Source organism: Prionailurus bengalensis, chromosome E4 (genome assembly GCF_016509475.1).
Source record: "Prionailurus bengalensis isolate Pbe53 chromosome E4, Fcat_Pben_1.1_paternal_pri, whole genome shotgun sequence".
Classification (NCBI taxonomy): domain Eukaryota; kingdom Metazoa; phylum Chordata; class Mammalia; order Carnivora; family Felidae; genus Prionailurus; species Prionailurus bengalensis.
Window position 1 is genome coordinate 22,945,706 of NC_057360.1, and position 26,275 is coordinate 22,971,980.

The 26,275-nt window shown below is 38.2% G+C and overlaps 1 protein-coding gene across 4 annotated transcripts in view; it reads right to left on the reverse strand.

Moving 5' to 3' along the window:
* Positions 1-2,525: 2,525 nt before the first annotated feature.
* Positions 2,526-26,275, reverse strand: part of SWT1 (SWT1 RNA endoribonuclease homolog) — a 104,250-nt gene continuing 80,500 nt past the window's right edge. For 2 of the 4 annotated variants that reach the window (XM_043568884.1, XM_043568883.1), the window contains 3 exons: positions 22,680-22,746; positions 19,352-19,416; positions 6,168-7,192 (listed from right to left, as the gene is read on the reverse strand). In XM_043568884.1, coding sequence (XP_043424819.1) covers positions 7,063-7,192; positions 19,352-19,416; positions 22,680-22,746 — 262 coding nt within the window. In that variant the 3' untranslated portion in view covers positions 6,168-7,062. Of the gene's footprint in view, positions 2,628-6,167; positions 7,193-19,351; positions 19,417-22,679; positions 22,747-26,275 lie in introns of those variants that run through there. The other 2 variants (XR_006295458.1, XM_043568885.1) reach the window with 2 other exon arrangements.

Here is a 26,275-nt window from a genome sequence, read left to right on the forward strand (position 1 = left end):
TCCTTGAAATTACTTCTCAGTTCCTAAGTAACCTGCTAATTCCTAAGTGGCATTAAGCAAATATGTGTCAATATTTTGGGTTAGAGTTTTCCAGTATTCTGTTATTAATGCCAAACAGGTAGTTTGGTGGTGAAAAGTATGTTTTTCAAGTATGTTTTGAATATAAAAAGCTCCCATAAAGGGAAAAAAACAGTGCTCAGTCACAAGTTGTTTATATTTATCTGCATCTAAAAGGTACCTCTTGAGGGAAGGAGAAAATGTGAATAGCCTCAACATAAAGTTTTTACCACTAGTATGGGTTTTGGAGTAGTTTAGAAATACCATTGGTAATAATTACCCTTGAGGTCAGTTGTAATACCACATAAAACATACTAGATTCCTAAAACAGCAAAATTTTAAAATGACCTGCTTTAATTCACAATAGTTGGTTATACTCAGGTATGACTTTTACTGTGACTTTCAAGGTAGGGTTTTGATTTTTGGCTTCTAGTTTGTCACATATATTTATCCATTCAACATGTTTTAGAATTCCTTATAGTTTAGGGGGAAATCTGGATCTGGGATTGCGATGCAGTTCTAGAATCCTTGTCTAGTATTCTAGGTGTGCACTCTGTGATTTCTCCAGATCGTACAAGTCTTGAAGTAGGTAACAGAAAGAGTCCCTGGAGGAGATTTCTGCAACTCCAGAGTTGCCTTTGGAAGAGTATGAGATCACAGAAGATTTTGTCTCTATAATATTAGTCATTTATTTGTATCCCACTTGGTTCCAAAAAAGGATTTGTTGAGTCTTTTGTAGAGTGACGCATAAGATACACAGTAAATTAACTAGGTGAAAATAAAGAAAAACAAGGAGACACCAGTGTATGAATCTTTATATTTAATAAGGCCACAACACAAATTTGGTCCTGTAAACAAGAGACGTGTTAAAAAAGTTAAACCGTACATGAGAAAGGAAGATGGCAACAATATTGGCAACAACATGGATGGATCTTGAGCCCATTATGCTGAGCAACATAAGTCAAAGATGAGTACTAGATGAATACCACTTATATGTGGAATCTAAAAAAGTTAAAGATGTAAAAAAAAAAAAAAAGTAAAATGGTGGTTACCAGGGGTGAGGGAGGTAGAGAGGAGTGGTGGTATTTAAGGGTACAAATTTGTAAGAAGTAATAAACCTGACCTAATGCATGGTATAATGAATATAGATAATTTTATGCTTTAATTCTGTAATGTGATAAATATCACTCCATGGCTGGCAGTTATGTTGCAATATATAAATGTATCAAAGTAAGCTGTACACCTTACACAATATCAAATTCATTTTTTTTTAAATCAAGGAAAAAAAGTTGAATCCTCTGTAGGTTAAAAAGTAATTACTATGAAGAACCAGTTTCTTTCATAATAAAACCAGAACATTCTCAGTTGTAAAATGATGCTTAGCAACAAGTACCAGCAATAGTGGCCACAAAATATTTAAACTTCACTATTAATAGCTCCATGCCTCACTGGGGGTTGACTGAGAGAGAAGCAAAAACCTCAGTGTGTACAGGGTTGATAATCATGTGGAAATCTAAGAAGTACCTACGTCTGGGTACATGGCTACACATTTGCTCACAGTGAGCAAAGGAAGAAATTTTAGCCTGGAGAAAAGGCACACACAATACCAAGCTGGGATGAATGAAAGAAATGAGGGAATGACCCAGAGATGAACTCACCTACAGCAAGTTCAGAGTGAGAGTGGCTGTATTAAAAAGTTGAAAGGCATCTACCAAATGCAACTAGTCCAGTAACTAGCAGGGCCAAGTATCTAGTAAGGTTACTCCCAAATCAAAGTAATATCTACCTCCTGCAATAAGCAAGTGCTTTGTCTCTATCTTAAGCAAAAATGGTACCAAGTCTTTAAAGGTACAGGCTTGAAAGAATGTGCCTGATAAGTGACTGGTGCCCAGAACTCAAAACTTAAAAAAAAAAAAAAAAAAAAAAAATTGGCAAAAGATTTGAACAGGACACTTCACCAAAGAAAATAAATGGATTTCAGGGGCGCCTGGGTGGCGCAGTCAGTTAAGCGTCCGACTTCAGCCAGGTCACGATCTCGCGGTCCGGGAGTTCGAGCCCCGCGTCGGGCTCTGGGCTGATGGCTCGGAGCCTGGAGCCTATTTCCGATTCTGTGTCTCCCTCTCTCTCTGCCCCTCCCCCGTTCATGCTCTGTCTCTCTCTGTCCCAAAAATAAAAACATTGAAAAAAAAAATTAAAAAAAAAAAAAAAAGAAAATAAATGGATTTCAAAACAAACATGAAAAGATGTTATCATAAATCAGTAGGAAAATGTAAAAAGCAAAATGACCTACCTATTAAAAATACCAAGTTCTGGTTAGGATGCCGAGAAACTGCTGGAGGAATTAACAAAATGGTAAGGTCACTTTGGAAAAGTTTGACAGTTTCTGACAAAATTAAATGCCCTGTGATACAGTAATCACCCTTCCTAGGAATTGATTCAAATGAAATGAAAATGTTCACACAAACCTGTATGTGAATGTAGCTGCTTTTATTCAGTCACCAAAAATAAGTCAACATAGCCTTCCAACTGGTGAATGTATAAATTGATGCATCCATACAATGGAATACTACCTAGGAATAAAAAAGATGAAGTACTGATTAAAAACAACATGGATGCATCCCCGAAGCATTATGCTAAGTGAAAAGCCAACCTCAAGGCATTTACATGACATTCTGGGAAACCAGCGATAGCAGACACCTGAATGGCTTCCTGGGGTGTGGATGGGAATTGACTACAAAAGAGCATGAGAGCTGGTGATTATTCTGAAAAAACTCAAAACTGCACTTAAAAAGGTTTTATCTTTCTAGCTTAACCAAAAGGGTGCCAAACCTTTTAAAAGAAAAGGCTTTAAAAAGGGGACTAAGAGGGGCGCCTGAGTGGCTCAGTCAGTTAAGCGTCTGACTTCGGCTCAGGTCATGATCTCACGGTCCGTGGGTTCGAGCCCCGCATCGGGCTCTGTGCTGACAGCTCAGAGCCCGGAGCCTGTTTCAGATTCTGTGTCTCCCTCTTTCTCTGACCCTCCCCTGTTCATGCTCTCTCTGTCTCAAAAATAAATAAATGTTTAAAAAAAAAAAGGGGGGACTAAGAGATACCTGTATTTTACCTCCCTAGAAATCCCAGTAGGGAACCATTGATTCTACTGGCAAGGATTATATACAGACCTAATGTAGTTTAGCCCATGACCACCAGTCTACAGTAGAGTTGCAGAAGCTAAGTAAAGATTAGAACTCCTGAAGAATAGGATGTTAACACCAGTTTGAGTTAGCAGAACTGAGCCAAACAACTAGCTGGGGTCTGGGTGTCTACCACCTCACCTTCCAGTTTCATAGCTGATAACTGGGGTTGTTTTCACTGGAGTGGGTTTTTTTTGGCAGGATAGCCAAAGAACCATCAATTGGGAGGCTGATTGGCCTGTCTAAATCAGCAAAGGGCTTTGGGTGGCATCACTTCCTGAGAGTGGAAGATGTGTTTGATTATTCAAAAGTGAAATCTATTTCTTAAAGAAGAGGTAAATTCATCCTCATGGAATGAAAAAAATATGCTTGAAAAGGGCTCCAGGGGTGCCTGGGTGTCTCAGTTAAGTGTCCGGCTCCTGTTTTAGGCGCAGGTCATGATCTCACGGCTGGTGAGGTTAAGCCCACATCAGGCTCTGGGCTGACAGCTCAGGGCCTGCTTGAGATTCTCTCCACCCTCCCAGACTCACGTGCTGGTGTGCACGCTCTCTCTGAAATTAAATGTTAAAAAAGGCGGGGGGGGGGGGGAGGGTGGATCTCCAACAGATAGGTGGGCTGGGGTGGAGCTGTCAAAAGGAGTATGAACAGTGACCTAGGCTCCGACCAAGACACCATCTAAATAAACCTGGATCAACCCTGAAAAGGTAAAAAGACTTCTGTTCTCTCTCAAGGTGATGGTCAAAAGATAAAGGAAATGAGCTTTATGTCCCCTGTCTTTCAGGTGACAAAGTCCAAAATGGGAAAGTGAAATTCATCTGTTAAATTCTAGTCTGTGCAGTCCCAATTGCCCACTACAGGTCCTAACATTCCCAGTGGGGCACAACAGAAGCCAATTCTTAAAAAAAAAAAAATTTTTATGTTTATTTTTGAAAGAGAGCATGAGTGAGGGAGGGACAGAGAGAGAGAGAGAAAGGGAAACACAGAATCTGAAGCAGGCTCCAGGCTCTGAGCTGTCAGCACAGAGCCCCATGCAGGGCTCAAACCCAGGAACCGTGAGATCATGACCTGAGGTGAAGTTGGATGCTTAACTGAGCCACCCAGGAGCCCCCAGCCCCAATTCATAGAGCCAGCATTCCTTTGGCCCAGAATGCTGGAATTGCTGGGGTGGCTACACCCGAAGGGTCCTCCCTAGTTTTCTCAGGAGGGAAGTAGATTCTGTTTTGTAACAGTAAGCTGGAAAAGTCTACTAATGTAAGATAGTGCCCATAACTTTGCTGGAATAATACTCCTGGATGGCCCTCATGAAGTTATCACCAACTCCTAAGGCCAAGGGAGCCCTTTCCCTGGTGTGACTTTGCTCATTTGTTCCTACTGGCATACATATGATGGCTTCCGCCCAAAATATGATAGCCATGCATACATATTGAAGAATGGAGATTTTAGAACTGTAAGTTCCTCTCATAAGGATCTAATAATTCTTCCATTAAAACAAATGTGTTCTACAAGGTAGAGCTTATGATCCTTCTGTCAGCTGAGTTATTTCAATCCAGAGTGGGGGACCCAGAAAACGAGTAGAGGGTGGGGGAAAGGGATCCCTCACCTCCTGCATTGGACTATTAGAAAGTATAAAATTAAGATTAGAAAAGACAGCAACAAAGAAAAACCTGACATTTTAAAAAAACAAACATTTTTAAAAGAAAGTTTCTAAATCAAAGAAGACTAGAAAGTCAACATCTTCACATCTCAAAATAAAAAATGAAAAAGGTTGAAGTAATTGACAAATTAATGTACACCGTAAAAGATACAGACTAAGATAAAGTCTACATGCATAAGAGTGAAATGTGTAGGGGAACCTGGGTGGCTCAGTCAACCTCCAACTCTTGGTTTCAGGTCAGGTCATGATCTCATGGTTCATGGGTTCAAGCCTTGCCTTGGGCTCTGCACTTCCAGCACAGAGCCTGCTTGGGAATCTTTCCTGTCTCTCTCTCTCTCTCTGCCCCTCCCTCCACCCCCCCAAACTTTTATTTATTTTTTTTTAACATTTTTAAAATGTTATATTTGAGAGGGAGAGTGAGTGCGCGCAGGGGAGGGGCAGAGAGCCACAGAATCCAAAGCAGGCTCTAGGCTCCAAGCTGTCCACAAAGAGCCTGATGCAGGGCTAGAACCCACAAAGTTGAGATCCTGACCTGAGCCAAAGTCGGACGTTTTACCGACTATGCCACCCAAGCGCCCCTCAAACTTTTTTTAAAAAGTGAAATGTGTGGAAGCACACAGGTGACAGGAGTGAAATTTCCTAAAGATCACAACCTATATTAAAAAGATAAGTGGGGGAGGGGCGCCTGGGTGGCTCAGTCGGTTAACCCTCTGACTTTGGCTCAGGTCATGATCTCACCGTTCATGAGTTCAAGCCCCACCTTGGACTCTGTGCTGACAGCGCAGAGTCTGCTTGGATTCCTTCTCTCTCTCTCTGCCCCTCCCCTGCTCATGCTGTTTCTCAAACAAAAAAAAAAAACAATTTTTTTTTTTTTAAATAAAAAGAGGGAAGAGGAGAGGGAGTTTACAAAGCAGAACCAAAACCCAGTAACAAACCAGAAGCAGTTGAAGGATAAAAATCTGAAAAAAAAAAAAAAAAAAAAAAAAAAACCTGGAGGGGTGGGGAGGGCGATGCTTTTCTGGCTCCTCCAGGAAGAAAAGGAAAGAGAGCAGAGATCCTCTGGAAGCTTCTCCTCCCACGGGGCTCGGCTCATATTCCTGATGGCATTTGAGCCCTAGGTAGAGCTGTGGCTTCCTATGCAAACATAAAGCTCGGCGGGGCCCTGCACAGATTGACACTGAGAATCCGGCATAGATTCTCTTGTATTGGGAGAGGGTCACTTTTATCATACCTTGTACACAGTTCAAGAAATACAATTTGGAAGTAAAATGAAAAGCAAAACCTTACTAAAAATAAAATTTATTGCTTTTTTGTAAAAAATAAATTAACATTTATCATAGAATACCAAATTAGATTTAGTCTAATGTATTAACAAAAGCATAATATACTCTACTAAACAAGGATTTCCAATGTATTGCATAACTAAATAAGTTGATTAAACACTTGGTTTAGCTAGGGGCAAACATTAGTCACTGCCACTTAATCCCATAAATCCATGCCTCTTTCACATTTAAGGGAAGTCTGTTATAGGGGTCTCCTCTGCTTTTTCCATTAGAAATGCACTGAAAAGTGACAAGCCTAGGGTAGAAGAAAAGAAACTATAGAGTAAGTAGGAGCTGAAGTCAAAATTCTACTTTTATTACCTTGGGGGAAGTGGAAGGGATGTATGTTACGTTCACCGGGTCTAAATGGAAGACAGTGTGATCATAAAACAGCCCAGGGTAAGATTTCATTTGTGGAGCATGGTGAGCATGGCCATGTCCTAATTGTCCTATTTCTTTCTTGGGGTTTGGAAGTGTTTCTGGCCATGTACTCATGTTTAGGGTTGAGAGAGATGCTAAAGTTGTGCCCCTGGGCCTTCCACAGATGCCAAAGTGGCTCCTGCCCTAAGAGATTAAAAAGACAGCTGTCCCTTCTTTAGACAGATTGGCTCAGTGTCAGGAGTAGAGGTAGGGAGGTATTGTCAACTGCAATGAGTTGAGTACACAGTTTATCCCACAATGGATGCATTAGGCTTTTTAGAACCTCAATGAGATTTTCAACAATAAGCAATCACCTTCTTGCACCTATGAGACATTTTTTTTTTTTTTACAAGACTTGGGTCTGACTCAAAAGGTTGATAGCCACTCTATTGTTCTTGAAGACAAATGCCATTCCTTTTAAGTTATAAATCAGGATTTAGGTCCTATAGTTAAGCATGTCCTCACACCATCCCCTGTTTTTGGCCTCCATATAGACAGATGCATTGCACTGCTGCATGGAATTTTCCATCTCGACCAGCTGGCGGCATCCAATGGTTAACTTTTCCCTAGAGGATAAAGAAATGTTAAATCACTGCAAGACGGCTAGTCAGATAGATGAAAAAATCTTGACACGACAGGATAACATGGATTTGAAATACATTCTTTGATAGTTGAGAGATTAAAATACCAAGAGAGTTATAGTTTCTTAGCACAGACAAAACAACATGAGAAGATAAGCACACAGTAGTAGCACAGATTCTCAGACAGCCAACATGGCGAGCTTGGTGCAATTCCTAGAATTCAGGAGTAAGGGTTCCTATGGCAGACCTGCTGCCAACAAGTGCAGTCGGATGCCGAAAAATAGTCCTTGGAAACCAATTTAACAATAAACTTCATATATTGAAAAAAAAACACAACAAAAAACAACAACAACAAAAAAAACTTTACTGATAAAAAAAAAAAAAATAGTCCTTAGTATGGTCTCTGAAGGATTCTCCCAGCAGGAGATGGAGTGATGTTCCAGGGTTCTAATCCAAAGGGTAAAGCAGTGCTAGAGCCTAGATCACACATCTTTGTCTTATTTGGTTTGAGAATTAAAGAACAGGTAGCCTGGAGGATACTACGAGATGTAATGGAGCGGCAATGGGAAATTGACAGAGCTTCAACTTTCTATTTTATTTACTTTTATTGTATATATATTTTCAGAGCTTCAACTCTTAAAAAGAACTGCTAAACTAACAAATGAATATTAACTAATTACTCTCAAGCAGCGATGGGACACAGGGAGTAATGGCTGACTCAAAATTTTACTTCAGACTAAGCCTAGCTGGTCTGTCATTAGCTGACTTGGGCTCACAAACTGCGGGATCTGTTAAGTCATCAGAGCACCAATCCATTACATCTGGTGTCTAGGGTCATGCAAAACTATTTAAATCTACTGGGAGATGGTCTATAGAAGCTCACGAAGAATATCCGGCATCTAGCAAGCATCTGGCACATTAGGTGTTTGAGAAAGCACAGGTTTTTAAGTGTAAATTACACTGTTATTACTTCCTTGGCTTCTAAGATCATCTCTGGGCCATCTCCATGGTGTTGGGGAGGACCACTAGCCACCTCCCTGCACTGTCCCCCTGCCCCATGGATCCCTTGATGTAGGATACAAAGGAAAAAGAAGTCAGCTGGAACTCAGGGATTAGGATGAGAGGTAGTAGGGATGGCACAAGTAAACACCCCATATTCTGAGCAGCCTCACTTCCTCAAGATGTGTGGTTTCTCTGACACTGACTAAAACCTGACTTTTGGTTTTGTGTTACTCTAGTCCTGTTTCCTATATTTACAGTGCTTAAAATTAGTGTTGTGTTGCTTTCAATTCTTCACAACTACTCAGAAGATGATTTCTGGAAGAGCCTAAGAGATCCCCAAAGAGGAGAGATGTAAATGTTTTCTCATAAACTTAAAAATGAAACAAAAATGGCAGGCCCCATTCCTGCTCTTGGTGATTTATTCCACATTTGGGGGGCGGGGGGAAACACTCCTTTAATAACTAGACTTTGAATCTAGTTGTGTCTCTTGTCTTCTTTCCCCTCCTCTCACAGTTAAGAGGTGAGCTGTCTCCTCTTCTGATCTTCATCTCTGTGGGTCAGCTTTCTGTGGATTATCACCTTACAGACTCTCTCTGCTGCAGTGAGCTGTCATTGCTTACTGAGAAAAGTACCACGTGTTTTTCCTATATTATGATAGGAATTCATAAGTTCCTTTTCCCCAGGGCTTATGGAGAAGGGCAGAATAACAGATGTGGGGGCACCTTAACACCTTTCTGTGCCATTCTGCAGCATTTCTGTGAGTCATATCATGTTAGCTTTCACCAAGTTGTGACAATGCTCACAATCATGAAAGGCAGCCCATTTCATATTTGCTCTTAATTTATAGGAAGTTCTTCCTTTACACTAGGCCTAAAAAAACCTCCATTTTCTGACCTGAGTGGCCTAATTAAAAAAAAAAAAAAAAGTCATTATCTAATAGCACAAATATTTTATGTCCCTTGTAGTGATCCTATTTCTCTTTTGCAAACTAAACAACCCCAACTCCTAATAGGTTCTGGAACAGAGATCAAGACTGGAGGTTGCTTCTAGTTTTGTGATTCTATATTGTTCATGAGATTTTTGCAAAACTTCTATTTCTCTAAATTGTCCTATCATAGTATCAAACTTGCTTTGACCAAATCTCAGGTCAAAATAAACTGGAAATTCAATCAAATCAATTTAAAAATATTTTCAGTGGTTATTTGATTCATTTCCATGGCTAATTTGGTCAAAACAGCATGGCAGTGGCGAACTTCAGTGATCTAATTACAATATTGGATGCAGTTTTTCTAAAATTCTTTCTAGGTACAAGAAGAAATTCTACAATGGATATGTTTTACAGCTCTATGAACTTTTCTATTTATTTGCTGTATGTATCTCAAATGAAAGAAAAGTGGAATACAATGTAATGCTAATATAAAAACAGTACAGGGCCCGGGTGGCTCAGTCGGTTGAGCGTGCAACTCTTGATTTCAGCTCCTGTCATGATCCCAGGATGGTGGGATCGAGTCGTGTCAGGCTCTGTGCTAAGCATGGAGCCTGCTTAAGATTCTCTCTCGCTATCACTATCTCTCTCTCTCTCTCTCTCTCCCTCCCTTCGCTCCTTTACCCCGCTCTCGTGGATGCTCTAAAAAAAATAATAATAATAAAAACAAATAAAAACAGTATATGATAGTTAACCTCATATTCAATGGTGAAATACTAAAAGCTTTTCCCTAAAATCGGCAATAAGACAAGGACGCCCATGTTCACCACTTCTATTCAACACTGTACTGGAAGTTCTAGGAGCACAATTAGGCACAAAAACAAATCATAAGCATACAAACTGTAAACAAAGAAGTGAAATTCTCTATTTACAGATCCTAAAGAATCCACAAAATAACTGTTAGAACTAATAAATTAATTCAGTAAAGTTGCAAAATAAAAGATCAACACACAAAAAATCAGTTGTATTTCTATATACTAGAAATGAACAATTAGAAGAGGAAATGAGGGTGCCTGGGTGGCTCAGTTGGTTAAGCGTCAAACTCTTGATTTTGGCTCAGTTCATAATCTCACGGTCATGAGATGGAGCCCCATGTGGGGCTCTGTGCTGACAGTGTGGAATCTGCTTGGGATTCTCTCTGTCCCATTCTCCACCTCCCCTGCTTGCCTGCACTCTCTCAAAGTAAAATAAGCAAAATTTAAAAAGAAAAGGAAAGGAAATTAGGAAAACAATTCCATTTATAATAGCATGAAAAAGATTAAAATACTCAGAAATAAGTTTAATTGAAGAAGCACAAACTTGTATACTCTAAAAAACACAAAACATTGCCCAAAGAAATTAAAGACCTAAATTAGTGGCATCCCATGTTTATGGATTGGAGGACAATGATAATAACTCCCGAAAGCAATCTACATGGCCAATGCAATCCCTATCAAAGTCCCAATAATATTTTTTTTGCAAAAACTGATCCTAATATTCACACAGAATTGCAAGGGACCCCAAACAGTCAAATCCTGAAAAAGAAAAACAATGTTCAGAGGACTCACTCTTCCCAATTTTGAAAACTCAATACAAAGCAACTTTAAGAAAAATTTTCTTTTAATGTTTATTTTTGAGAGAGAGAGAGAGAGACAGCGCGAGCAGGAGAGGGGTAGAGACAGAGGGAGACACAGAATCCGAAGCAGGCTCCAGGCTCTGAGCCATCTGCACAGAGCCCGACACAGGGCTCGAACTCAAGAGCTGTGAGATCATGACCTGAGCTGAAGTCGGCCGTTCAACCAACTGAGCCACCCAGGCGCCCCATAAAGCAGCTTTAATCAAAACAGTGGCACTGGCATAAAGACAGACATACAGACCAATGGAACAGAAATTAAGTCCAGAAATAAATCTCACCTACATGGTTGACTGATTTTCAACAAGGGTGCCAAGAACATTCAATGGGAAAAATGGCCTCTTTAACATTTGGTGCTAGCACAACTTGACATCCAGATGCAAATGAAGTCAGACCCTTACCTCACAACATATAAAAAATTAACTCAAAAATACATCAGTGACCTAACTGTAAGAGCTAAAACTATAAAATTCTAAGAAAAACACATTGGGGTAAATCTTCATGACCTTAGCTCTGGCAATGGATTCTTAGATATGATGCCAAAAGCCTAAGCAACACAAGAAAAAACACATAAACTGGACTTCAAGTTAAAAACGTGTGTGTGTCAAAGGACGCTATCAAAAAAGTGAAAAGACAATGTACAGAATGGGAGAAAATAGTTGCAAATTATACATCTGATAGGGTCTAGTACTCAGAACGTGTTGACATGTCAAGCTGCCGGGTGCCAAGGTGGTTAATGAGGACAATAAGCCAAACTGAAAGTAAAATCAACATTATTCACTTACTGCAACACTGCAAATCAGAGACAAAATTAAAGGTGCCAGCTCCCTAGTACTCATTTTTTCTCATAGAATGGCACTGGGTGAGGGTCAGATGATATGCAGGGCAGACAGGGGCTATCATCTCACTGCTGCTAAGGATCCCTAAACTAAGGCTCCTGCCTGTTCACGGACCCATGGGGCTAAGGGCAGGGAGGGTGGAGGTCTCAGTTCATTCAGGCTGCTGTAACAAAACACCACAGACTGGGTGGTTTAGAGACAACAGAGATTTATTTTTCACAGTTCTGGTGGCTGGAAATCCAAGATCAAGGCACCAGTATGGTCACATTCTGGTGAAAGCCCTCTTTTAGAAGAGCATTAATCCTATTCATCAGGGCTCTACCCTCATGACCTAATCACCTCCCAAAGGCCCCACCTTCTAAGAAGATTACATTGGGCAATAGGATTTCAACATATGAATTTTAGGGAGTGGGGGGACATAAACATTCAAAACATAGCAAAGGAGAAGAGTGAGGAGTAGGAAAGCATGGAGTCAGAATGGGGAAAAATACCTCAGCCAAGGCTTCCAAAAGTCACAGCTGAAGTGCCTGAGAGGTGCCTCAGCCAACGTCCCCAATAAGGTGGCCTCCAAATGAAAACTGCCCAGGCTAGGAATGCAGACATGCGTGGAGGCTCACGGGCAGGCGGTCTGAGCATTGCCTGCAGCTGCCTCTAGAAGAGTGCAGTACACTCTTCTAGAAGAGAGTATACCCAATCTGGTATGGGGAAGACAGCTTCCCAAAGGAGCCTGCCTATGGGCAGGCGTGAAAGATCGCACATAGGATTCTGGCCTGGATCTAGATTCCCCATAAAGACTTCTTATAACTCAACAACAGAAAGAAAACAACCCAATGAAAAATGGGCACAAGACCTGAGTAGACATTTCTCCAAAAAAGACAGACAGTCAATAGGCACATGGAAAGATGCTCTACATCATTAGGAATTAGGGAAATACAAATAAGAATCACAACGAGAGCATACTTCACATTCATCTGAACAGCCTTCATCAAAAAAAAAAAAAAAAAAAAAAAAAGGAAAATAAATTTTGTCAAAATTTGGAAAAACTGGAACCCTCATCTACTGCTATATTGCTGGTGGGAAGGTAAAAATAGTGTAGCTGCTATGAAAAAAAGGCAGTAGTTCCTCCAAAAGTTAAACACAGGATTCCACTCTTAGATATACACCCCCCAAAATTTGAAAGAACTGGAAGAATTCAAACGAATACTTGTACACAAATAGCAACACTATTCACCACAGCCAAAAAGTGAAAACAACCCAAATGTCCATCAACAGACAAGTGGATAAACAAAATGTGGTCTGTCCATACAATGGGACATCATGCAGCCATAAAAAGGAGTGAAGTACTGATTGATAAATACTACAGTGTAGATGAACCTCAAAAATATCATGCTAAGTGAAAGAAACCAGACACAAAAGGTCATATGTTGTAGGATTCTGCTTATAAGAAACATTCAGAATAGAGAAATCCATAGAGACAGAACGCAGATTAGAGATTGCCAGGGTCTGGGGGAAGGGGAGAACACACACTGACTACTTAATGTGTACTGAATTTCCCTCTGGAATGATGGAAATGTCTTGGAACTAGAGAGGATTGCACAACACAGTGAATGCACTAACTGCCCCTGAATTGTACACTTTAAAATGGGTGTTAGTTTCATTATGTGAATTTTATCTCAATTAAAAAAAGAAAAAAAAGTATACATTTATTTTATAATATCTTCTGTCATAAATGAGTCAAATTTACTGCAAAGTATTACTGAATCAATAGACTCAAAAAACAGCGTCCCTTTCTAATTAAAGCAGAAGCATCAAAGGTGTAAATTTGGTTTTGAGATTATTTTTCTCTAAGGCTTTTTTCTATCTGAGGCTTCTTGGACAGACCAGGTCATTAATTTAGTGCAGGGATTCTCAAACTTTAATGTTTCCTGGAGGGATGGGTAACACAGATTGCTGGGCTCCACCCCAGAGTTTCCGATTCAGAAGGTCCACAGTAGAGCCTTACTAGTTTGATTTCTTGCAAGTTCCCAGGTGAGGCTGACACTCAAGTTAAGAAACCATGCTTGTGTGAACCACAATTCTAATGTGATCTGGAAGATACTACCACGGAGTTGATTCCTGGCATCAGAAAGCAGTAATTCCCAAAAGCACCTGCCCCAAGGGAAAAAAACAGCTTCTGACCCAAATGCTAGGTTAGGCAGCATATTGTTTGGATATGCCAGTTACTTCATGAGGCTGATGTCGCAAACTAATTTGCATTTCATACAGACAAAATGACCACACAGGCCTGCCTCGCAAACATGCTGGAACACACTGCCCAAGAGCTTTCAAGGCAAAGTGAACTACATGCTGTTCCTAACTTATTTCTCATACATATAAAAGATATCACCCAGGATATCTGTTTGGTCATCTATTTGATAATCTCATTAATTTACCATCCTGGATTTTCTGAGCAGGCTCCTCGTCTGCTCAGGGTAAGCAATGCTCAGACCTCACTGGCAAGCCCAAAAGCTCTGATGAAGACTCTACAAACTTATCTATAGATAAAACACAAACATATTTATAAACTTATTTATAAACACCAAGGTTCTGTCTGCCGTGTCATGGAATTCAACTTTTGATCAAAGCTACTTTCAATCTGAAACCTTAACTCCTTGCTTTATCAGAACCTAGGAAATAGTTTTCTGTTCTTGAAAAGGAATTTAATGACTTCCCTATTGCAGTAAGTGTGGTAAGGGGTACATCAGCAGTGTCCTCCTTTGCAACTAATACTTTATAAATGAAAAAAACAGATTAATAAATTCAGGCAATGTAAGTAATCATTTTCCTCAGCATTCCAGAAAGTGGTCAGCTATATGCAAGTTAAATCCTTCTGTTTTCACCGGGAAAACTCTGCTTCCTTTCATCTGGTGCATTTGGCTCTGTGTCTAGTACGAACCACGGAAACCGAAAGAACCTCTCTCTTTTGGCAGCTTATTTAAAAACTGTGAGCTGTGGAGCACATGTGAGGCTAGTATGAGAGCTACTGATCACTGTAGAGACAGCAATTTCAAAACAAACCACAGAGTAACAACTGTAAAAGCTACTAACCAAAAGCCTTCTAAGCAACAACCACCACTTTTCAGTGCATTCAAGATATTGGATATATTCCATTTCTCTTCAAAATTATCCTTTTGGGTGTAAGAGGGAGCTTATTAATTAATATTGTAGTTCAAATCCCTGGCATAAGAAGACTTAGAAGAAAAAAAATAGGTACAACTACTTTAACTCTGAACATTCAACTTTGACCCCAGTACAAACCCATAAAAAAGAACTCCCAACTATTCCAATGGTAAAGTGAAGTCAAAACAATTTTAGACACCTGACTGGAACCATCCTGCAAGGAACTCTGCCTTCTAAGTTATCCACAGTGAGCTTTTCTACCTTCAAAAATATGTCCAAGGTTGACAGACATTATATATTTAAGCTTTGATTTCAATTCTAGTTAACACACTGTTATATTAGCTTCAGGTGTACAAGATAGTGATTCAACAATCCCATACATCACCTAGTGCTCATCATGACAACTGCACTCCTTAATCTCCATCATCTATTTCACTCATCCCCCACCCCTCCTTTCTGGTAACCATCAGTTTGTTCTCTATAGTTAATAGTCTGTTTCTTGCTTTGTCTCTCATTTTTTTCCCTTTGCTCATTTGTTTCTTAAACTCCACATGAGTGAAATCATATGGTATTTGTCTTTCTCTGACTGACTGATTTCGCTCAGGATTATACTCTCTAGCTCCATCCATGTCATTGCAAATGGCAAGACTTCATTTTTTTATGGCTGAATAATATTCCTTTTCATATATATATGAAAGGACCTACACACACACACACACACACACACACACACACACACCCCACATCTTCTTCATCTATCCATCAATCAGTGGACACTTAGGCTGTTTCCGTATCTTGGCTATTGTAAAGAATGCTGCCATACACATAGGGGTGGTGCATGTATCCCTCTGAATTAGTGTTCTTACATTCTTTGGGTAAATACCCAGTAGTGCAATTACTGGATTGTATGGCAGTCCTATTCGTAACTTTTTCAGGAACTTCCATGTGGCATTCCAGAGTGGCTGCACTAGTTTGCATTCCCACCAACAGTGTACAAGTGTTCCTTTTTCCCCACATCCTTGCTAATACCTGTTGTTGTATTTATTTTAGCCATTCTGACAGGTGTGGGGTGATTCTTCACTGTAGTTTTGATATGCATTTCCCTGAGTGACGTTGAGCATCTTTTCATGTGTCTGTTGGCCATCTGGAGGTATTCTTTGGAGAAATGTCTGTTCTTGTCTTCTGCCCATTTTTAAATTGAATTCTTTGTTTTGGGGGGTATTGAGTTTTAGAAGTTCTTTATACACTTTGGATACTAATCCTTTATCAGATACATCATTTGTAAATATTTTCTCCCAAGTAAGTTGCCTTTTAGTTTTATTCATTGTTTCCTTTGCTGTCAGAAGCTTTTTATTTTGATGTAGTCCCAATAGTTTATTTTTGCTTTTGTTTTCCTTGCCTCAAGAGACATATCTAGAAAAAAGCTGGTAAGGCCAATGTCAGAGAAATTGCTACCTGAGCTCTCTTCTAGAATTTTAATGGTTTCCTGTCTCACATTTAGGTTTTTAATCCATTTTGAGTTTATTTTTGTGTATGGTGTAAGAAAGTGGCCCAGTTTCATTTTTCTGCATGTCGCTGTCCAGTTTTCCCAACACCACTTGTTGACGAGACTTTTTCACCATTGGATGTTCTTTCCTACTCTGTCGAAGGCTAATTGACCACAGAGTTGTAGGGTCATTTCTGGGTTTTCTGTTCTGTTCCATTGATCTGTATGTCTATTTCTGTACCAGCACCATACCGTCTTGATCACTACAGCTTTGTAATATACCTTGAAGTCAGGAACTGTGATGCCTCCAGCTCTGCTTTTATTTTTTCAAGATTGCTTTGGCTATTCAGGGTCTTTTGTGGTTCCATACAAATTTTAGAACTGTTTGTTCTAGTTCTAGGGAAAATGCCATTGGTATTTTGACAGGGATTGCATTAAATGTATAAATTGCTTTGGGTAACATAGACATTTAACAAATTTGTTCTTCCAAACCAGGAGCATGGAATGTCTTTCCATTTGTTTGTGTCATCTTCAATTCCTTTCAACACTGTTGTATAGTTTTCAGAGTAAAGGTCTTTTACCTCTTTGGTTACGTTTATTCAGAGGGATCTCATAGTTTACGATGCAACAGTAAATGGGATGGCTTTCTTAGTTTCTCTTTCTTCTTATCATTAATGTATAGAAATTCAACAGATTTCTGTATACTGATTTTGTATCCTGTGACTTTAATGAATTCATTTACCAGTTCTAGAAGTTTTTTGGTGGAATCTTTAGGGTTTTCTATATAAAGTATCATGCTGTCTGCAAATAATTAAAGTTTGACTTCTTCCTTACTGATTGGGATGCTTTTTATTTCTTTCTGTTGTCTGATTGCTTTGGCTAGGACTTCCAGTACTATGTTTCATAAAAGTGAGAAAAGTAGACATCCCTGTTTTATTCCTGACAAGGAATGATCATATGGTTCTTATCCTTTCTCTTACTGGTGTGATGTATCATGTTGATTGATTTGTGAATATTGAACCACCCTCCGAACCTAAGAATAAATCCTACTTGATTGTGGTGAATGATTTTTCTTAAAGTATTGAATTTTGCAGACATTATATTTTTGACACAAATGTCATGTACACAAACCTTTCTGTGGCCTATTTGTGAAGTTCTATCATAAGAGTATAACTGATTGACACTCTAAAGATTAAAGTTAGAAAAAAAATTGTTTTCACCCACCTCCAGCTACAACGGACATGCCCAATAATTTTTCTTGGAAAAACTACTTTGATGTTAACACTGTCATTGCACCTGCTCATGAAGTTTTGTAACAACACAGGTACATGTGCAAGTTAAAACTAGCAAATAAACTGGTTTAGTGATAGAAATGGCATATTACACAGCAGTGAAAGTACAGTCAGTTTTGCTACAGCACTTGTTTTGAACACACGAATTTGTTCCAACACCACTGCTATATTAAAGAATTTGAGCATGATGCAAATTTCACATTTTCTTATATCCAACAGTGATAAACAGAGAAAACTGTACTCAGCCAAACCAAGCTACTTAGGAATACACAAAACACACACCTGCACACACTTTAAACATGTACCAGTGCCTCATTCACATTTGGTGTGGCAACTTTACATTCAACTTCAGACAACCCTCCCTCCACCACACTGCATGAACCCACAAGCTACAACCCTTCCAAGGACCACTTCCACATGCCAACCTCAGCTTTTTTTCAAGGAAAAGAGTCAGATTTTTTTTTTTTATCACATTCATATATTTCTTAACCATATAACAGGTGTAAAACTGATACGACTTTGATTAGGTTCCTTTTTTTTTTTTAAATAGCTTTCTTATTAAGTTTTTGAGTGATGTGCCTCAGCCCATTTTTCCCAAGAGCCCTTTTCTTGCTTGATTTTGCACGGCACAAAGGTGATCATTTGGAATGAATATGTTATGCCATAATAGAACTGACTATTAGCAAGCCAACTACTGCTCCATGCCTCAACACGGATAATTTTCAAAAGTCAAAAAATAATAGCAGGGGACGGGGAGTGAGGAGTATGAGACGGAGGGCAACACTAATAGCATTAAGTGAGTTTTTGCTCCTCATGAATTTGTTTGCCGGGGCTCAGGATTGGAGGGATTCACATATACACCTTACAGATTTTCTACTCCTTCCCCTTTATTACACATGAATGCAATAAACAAAATTATTTTTTAAAAGAACATATATGATACTATTACGTACATCAACAGATGAAATTGATCAACGTATATTTACTGATACATACACCCATAAAGATGAGAATTATAAACACAAATCTCTGAGGAGAGGATGAAAGGGAGGATATACACAGAGATGGGTAAAGGTCTGTTTTGTCAACTGCAGGGTAGGCGTGAGTAGTTTTTATACTAGTTATTCTTTGAAACATGGTGTGGGGAAAATAAGGGGCTGCGAGGTCAAAGGGGTCAAAGCTATTTTCATAATAAGAAAAAGACATGATTTGCCTTTTGCATTCTCATTCTTGCAAGAATGTGCAACAGTTTTCCAGTGGTACATGACATTATCATCAAAGCAAACTCCATTCAAAAGCAACTATGAGAACCCATCTGTCTTCAATTAAACCAGATGTTAAGAGACTTGCAAAGTGTAGAACCTCACTCTTTTTGTTTGGGAAAAATTATTTTCATAATTATATGCTCCTATCTTAACACGTAATTAACTAGTTCTTATTTTGAAATGAATGTTTAAAAAATTTTCAATTCTAATTTATAATACAGCAAATATAGATAGAGATGACCTACATAAACAAAACAAAATTTTGTAAAATATAAAGGAGTCCTGACGCCAAAAAATTTGAGAGCCACATAAACCTTGTACCTGCTTTTATATATGCACGCACACACACACACAGAGCTCTTTTGTATGTATGAGCTATTTCATATTAATAAAGGTAAAATGAAATCAGAGTGTAGTAAAGACATAAAGAGAATCCTCTGCCAACACATCAATGTACGGTAAAAGCTGATGACAACAGCGTATCTAAATACAGATGGGACTTACCGATACTCAGTCTGTGAGACACAATCATAAAGTTCCTGGGCAGTGAATTGGACATTTTTATTCACCTGAAAAGAACCAAGATGTAGTTACTTAAAACTCATATGAAGTCAAATGAGCAGAAAGAGCACAATTAGAGTGACCCATATTCTGAGAGAGAATGTCAAGTTTCCAGCGTTTGCATAAAAACAGCAGGAACAATCAGAAGTTTGGTGATCACAATGCTAGGCTAACACTGAACTATGTGTAAAAATACTAGTCCTGTAGTTACAACTTAATCTGTTCAAAGAACCAGAAGTGATCTATGGTTCTGGGGTTAGTGGAATTGAGTATTAGAATTAAGTATCATTTTGTAGATCAAGTGGAAAGAAAAAAATGTGTTCTCCATGAAACACTAAATTCTACTACTACTGGCTCTTATCAATAGATTCAGGCTTCAGGGTGCCTGGGTGGCTCAGTTGGTTAAGCACCGGATTTCAGCTCAGGTCATGATTTCGCAGTTCACAGGTTCAAGCCCTGCATCAGGCTCTGTGCTGACAGCTCAGAGCCTGGAGCCTGCTTCAGATTCTGTTTCTCTCTCTCTCTCTCTCTCTCTCTCTCTCTCTCTCTCTCTCTCCCCCTCCCCCACTCTCACTCTGTCTCTCTCTATATATCAAGAATAAACATCTTAAAAAAAATAGATTCAGCCTTCAACTAGCCTAGCATTTTAGAAGATTTCTAATGCACACATTCAATATTTCTTTTCTAAAAAAAAAAGCACAAGTTTTTAAAGAAGTTAAAATAATTCTATTTAAAGGACTGAAGCAGATTTGGGGTCACATAAGTAGACTATTTTATTTTAAAGATTTTATTTACTTTTTGTAAGGTTTTTTTTTTTTTTTTATTTTTGAGAGAGAGAGACAGCATAAGTGGGAGAAGTGCAGGGCGGCAGGGGGGGACAGAGAATCTGAAGCGGGCTCCATACTATCTCCATGCTATCAGCAGATAGCCCCATGCAGGGCTCAAACTCATGAGCCAGGAGATCACAACCTGAGCCGAAGTCAGATGCTAACTGACTGAGCCACCCAGGCACCACTATTTATTTACTTTTCAAGTAATCTCTACACCTAACGTGGGGCTCGAACCTACAACCCCAAGATCAAGAGTCTCATGCTCTACTGACTGAGCCAGCCAGTTGCCTCAGGTAGACATTTTTATTTTATGTATTTTAACATTTATTTATTTTTGAGATAGAGAGAAAGTGGTGGGGGGAGCAGAGAGAGAGGGAGACACAGAAGCCGAAGAAGGCTCCAGGCTCTGAGCTGTCAGCACAGAGCCTGACACGGGTCTCGAACTAGTGAACCATGAGATCATGACCTGAGCCGAAGTCGGCCGCTTAACCAACTGAGCCACCGGGGCGCCACCCGCCCCCTGCAAGGTAGACTATTTTAAAAGTAGAGGCAACCATATCTTGTTTATATCCTGAACATTAGAAATAACTCAAGCTGAAAGAAAAAATTATTCAACTCTAACAACACCTGAGTATTATAGTTGACCCTTACTGGAGAGCCTTCACTTTCATTTAAATACTAAGTTTATAAACTGTTGGGAAAGGTCTATTTAGGAAAAAGTTTGATTTACAGACATTTTCTAAAGAAATGTCTTTTTCACACTATCAAGCTAATATGTTTAAACTAATAATAATTAATAATTAAACTAATAATATATTTAAACTAATATGTTTAAGTTCACAAATATCATAATTCAGATATAATTTACAATACTATAAATACAAAAGTCATTGATCATACAAAGATTAGTCATGACACACTTGGAGCACACAGTCAGTGACTGAATTCTATATTTTTTGAGGCTTACTATTGATTTAGGCTATATTCTACTCATGTGCAGGGAGTCTGGAAATTTCCAGAATCTGGAAATTAATAGAAATTCTTTTTTTTTTTTAATGTTTATTTATTTTTGAGAGAGAGAAAGAGACAGAGAGACAAGAGCACAAGCAGGAGAGGGGTAGAGAGAAAGGGAGACACAGAATCTGAAGAAGGCTTCAGGCTCTGAGCTGTCAGCATAGAGCCTGATGCAGGACTTGAACCCACGAACTGTGAGATCAGGACTTGAGCCCAAGTTGGATGTTTAATAGACTGAGCCACCCTGGTGTCCGAGAGATTCTTTTTCTCAGATAACTCAAATAGCACAGTGCCTAAATTTTCAAAAATTGTGAATCAATGATGGAAAACACAACTCTTTCTATAAAATAGGTAACACCATTGAACACTTACTCTGTGTCTGGTACTGTTTGAGGCACTTCATATATGTTAAATTATTTAGTCTTTACCAGAATATCTATAATTTATCTACTGATGTTATTCCCACTTTACAGATGAAGAAACTAAGGCAAAGAGAACTAAATAACTTTTTGAGCACACAGTTAATAAGGGGTAGAACCAACACTTGAACACAGGTAGTTTGATCCCAGTATGTGTTCTTTGTATGTTACATCCAAAAAATTAAATAAAGAGCAAACCAGAAATAAAAGGGAATATATTTTAAAAAGTTTAACTCTATAAGAGATGTGAGACTTGAATGTCACATTCTTTCACTTAGAACATTAAAAAAAAAAATTACACACACACACACACACACACACACACACACACACACACACACACACGAAAAGAAAGAACGTTCAGGAACATGGGCAAACAAACTGAAGATCTACAGAATACTTTTCCTGGATCAGCACTGATGGGGAAAGCCTTCAAGTTACGTGACAAACTACACCAGAGTCACACCTCTAAGCTCCACCACCAGGGCCTATGCTGCTGCTACAGAGGAAACGAAATTATAGCTTTCCTTTTCCCTGATCACTGGCTCTCAAACAGAGGTGATGCTTTCTCGCGAGGGGCCGCTGGTATATGTGAGCTGAGTGAGGTGTACTCACAATGACTCAGATATTGGGATTTAGCAGCTGAGGAGCAGAGATGCTAAATACCCGCCGTGTTCCACACAATGATGAAATGACCTGTCCAAAATGTCAACAGCACCGCTAATGACTAACAATTCTGTGTTGGACAAAGTGTAGGATTATAGAACTCTATGTTTTTACTTCAAGAGTGAAAGAAAAAGTTTAATAGGTCTTTGACAAACTTCTGTGGTATTTAAGAATGTAAAGCAAATGCTTTAATAGAATTAAAGCAAATTGCTTTAAATAGAATTAATTAGAATTATTTAGTTAAATAGAATTCTGTCGCATTTTAGAATTCTACCATGTTTATTTATAGTAAAACTTGCTTATGGTGGAAATACGATAAACATGTCAAAATATTTCTCATACCTCATACTTGACTAGGAAGTTATAGAGGGTCTCAACATCTTGAAAATTACTGTTAGGGGCCAAAATCCTAAAAAATAAAATAAAAACAAAGGAATGGGAATGAATGATTAAAAAAATAACACCTTGAACTTTTCCTCAAAATATATCCATACTGTGAGATAATTTATTGTAGGATAAGCTTATTAAAATTTTCACAAACTTTTTGGTTTTTATTTATCCACTAAAAATGATAAAACCATCAGTTTAATTCAACACATCACTTTATTAAAATTTTTTTGCTTATTTATGTTGATACTTACATCACCATTTAATCAACAGCCATAAGCATTCTTACATGAAATTTACCTTTTGAGTTACAATAATACATATTTCTCAAAAGGTAGATAGAAATGGAAGGTGCATTTAAACTCCACACCTTCTAAGCGGCAGGTAACGCTTGAAGAGTTCCCACAGAAATGTTCAACCAACCCAAGTGGACAACTGATTAAACTATCAGGCACATAAAAGAAATCCTAATAACATATTTCTGACTAAAGTAAAATAATACTATTTGAACTATCAGCATAGTATTCTATGAAAAAGCATGAGTAATCAGAGTATGTCCATTGCTGAAAATAATACTGATTCATAAAGTAACAATGGAAAGGAACATAAATAACATAAAAATAAAAGTATGTAAATAACAAACATAAAAACAACAGATGAGAACAAGGGAAAAATAAAAATAAAGAAGGAAATGAAAGAACATGTTTCTCCATCTAGCATTAAAGTATCCATTCTTATTTTTTTTATACTAAGGATTTTTGAACCCTTTCATGTTGAAGCCTTTTTTTTTCTTCTGGAAAAAAAAAGGAAAACAGTCCTTTCATTATGGTATAGTGATGATGGGCCTTGCCTGCCTGCCTGCCTACATTTTCTAGCTGTGTGACCTCGGGGGAGTTGTGACTTCTTCGCCTTCATGTGTTAAATGAGGATGGTAATAGTCCTCACTTCATAGTATTCTTATCAGAATTAAATGAGTTCCTTAAGAAAAAAAGCCTTTATAACAGTGTCTGATAGGCAGCCAGCACTATATATATTATCAATTATAATAGTAACATAACTATTACCATCTAATAGTTTCAGGCCACAGAGTAATTGCACAATGATCTAACTAATGAGAAATCAAGCCACCTCAATTAATTCTTAAAATCCAAGTGCCTTTTACTTACAATGTCTGAGGTCCTCACATCCTTGCCAACACTTGATACCTTCAGACTTCAGAGTTAACTGATCTCAATAACCTTAATCAGATCTTTACACGATTTGGCTTTTATTAGACTTGTGGGAAAGCTTTCATAAATCATTTTTCAGGGTACAAATTTTTAAAGTGGCTAGCTATACTCTGGAGGAGATACATACAGAATACAAAAATCTGCACAAGAATACTAGTTTCATGGAAAAAAACTTTTCTCCCAACAAGTAATTTTAAAATACAAATAATCTCTGGTTGAGTGTCCTACTCTTGATTTCAGCTCAGGTCATGATCTCACGGTTAGTGAGTTCAAGCCCCATGTCTGCTGTTAGCACAGAGACTGCTTGGGATATTTCTCTCTCTCTCTCTCTCTCTCTCTCTCTCTCTCTCTCTCTCTCTGCCCCTCCCCCACTTGCACTTGCTCTTTCTCTCTCTCAAAATAAATAAACAAATTTTAAAATACAAATAATCTCCTAACCAAAAAAAAAAAAAGGTGGGGAGAGAGAAGGATAGTACGTGAGGGAGAGTCCATAATTTCCTTTAAACAACGAAAACAAAGCAATCTAAATAAACTAATCTTTCAGAAAGGCAACGGAAGAAAATAACATGTCCTACTTTTGTAACCAAATATAAACAAACTATCAGCAATGTGGAATAATTTACATCTATTCATTTTATAGTTCTGGATTATTTCCAATAAAGATGGTAAGAAAATTAGATGAAACAAGATGTTTTTTATTAAAAGCCTTAAAAATTCCAAGCCAATATCACAGAAGAAAGTACTTTACCAGAGAATAAAATGAACATTTCTTTGTCCTGAAATACTTCACAGAAAAACTGGTTTTAGGTAAATTAGTCATTTATCTATAGCAACAAGTCCTACCCAAAGTAAGAAATAAAGAAAATAATTACATCATCCTAGTTTTCTAATTAGCAACAAATTGAAACAATTTTAAACTCTCAACTTGGTTTTATTTTCTTTTCAACAGTTTTACTGAGGTACAGTTTACATACCATAAATTCACTCATTTAACAACTCAGTGATTTTTAGTAAGTTTACAGAGCTGTACAATGATCACCACGATCCAATTTCAGAATTTCCTTTACCCCAAACAGTTTCCTACTGCCCACGTGCAGTCACTTTCTGTTCTCGCCTCCAATCCCAGCTCCAGGCAGACACTAATCTACCTTCTGTCCTTACAGTGTGGACTTTTTGGACTACATTGTTTTCTCAGTTTGGAAGTTCTGTCCCTCTTATCATTACAAAGCACAGCTGTGACTATAAATGATATCACACTATAATTCAGAGTCCAGTGGATGAGTCAAAATCTAGTGGATAACGGCTAACCCCCACAATGTATTTGGTAAGTATAAAAAAGCAAGATGCATACCAAAGATGCCCAAAAGCAGAACAAGAGACCCTTTATTCTCTCATTCAGCAAATATTTGGGATCTACTACGAGCCAAGCTCTGCTTCAGGCTCTTGGATACATCAGCGAACAAAAAGACAAAGACACATGGTAGACCAATGCATCAGAACTCTAAAGGGCTTGTGAAAGAAAAAAAATCCTGACCAAGCACAGGAAGATAATGAAGGAAGAAAAATATCTCATTGTTATGCATTTGACAATCTCTTTCCACTTGTTAATTGCTACTTGTAAACAAACAAGTTTCTAGTGATGAAACACAGGAATTTTAAGTTTCTAAGGAAGAAGTCATTTGCTCCAAATATAAAGATTTGATTATCTCTAAATATCACAAAATTATATTCTAATGAAGAAAGGTATATTGGTATGTCAGCATCATTCACAGATATATTACTTTTATCAGACTAAAACTACACATACCATTCTTTTAAACTAGGATATACATTACAAGACTCATTATAAAATGTACTACTCTTTTTCCCTTTAAAGTTTATTATTCTTAAAGAATGTTTTAAGGTAAACTGAGCCCTAAATGGACAATCTTTATTAAAATACATTCAATTTAGGGTTGAAGTTAGACTTCATTGTGTCCTATGAACTCTGAGTTTATGAGAATGGAATTTGGCCTGATACTAAAAGAACTGCCAACTTTCACTAACTAGAAGTACAGTTTGTTGAAAATAAAAAAAAAAAAAAAACTAAATGGAGAAAAATGGTTTATGGACTTCTTATGCCTTAGTTAATTCCCCACACAGAAATTCTTCAGAGGTCAGCTTTCTCTATAGCTTTCTCATTTTTTTTTTCCTTATATCAATGTGAAAACAAAAGACTCTTATAATGAAAGTCCTAAAATTATCCTCCAGTGGCAACTTTTTAAAATAACAGAATGAAGAAATTAGCCCTTAAAGGAAATGCTTTTTCAGAAAATGGCCAAT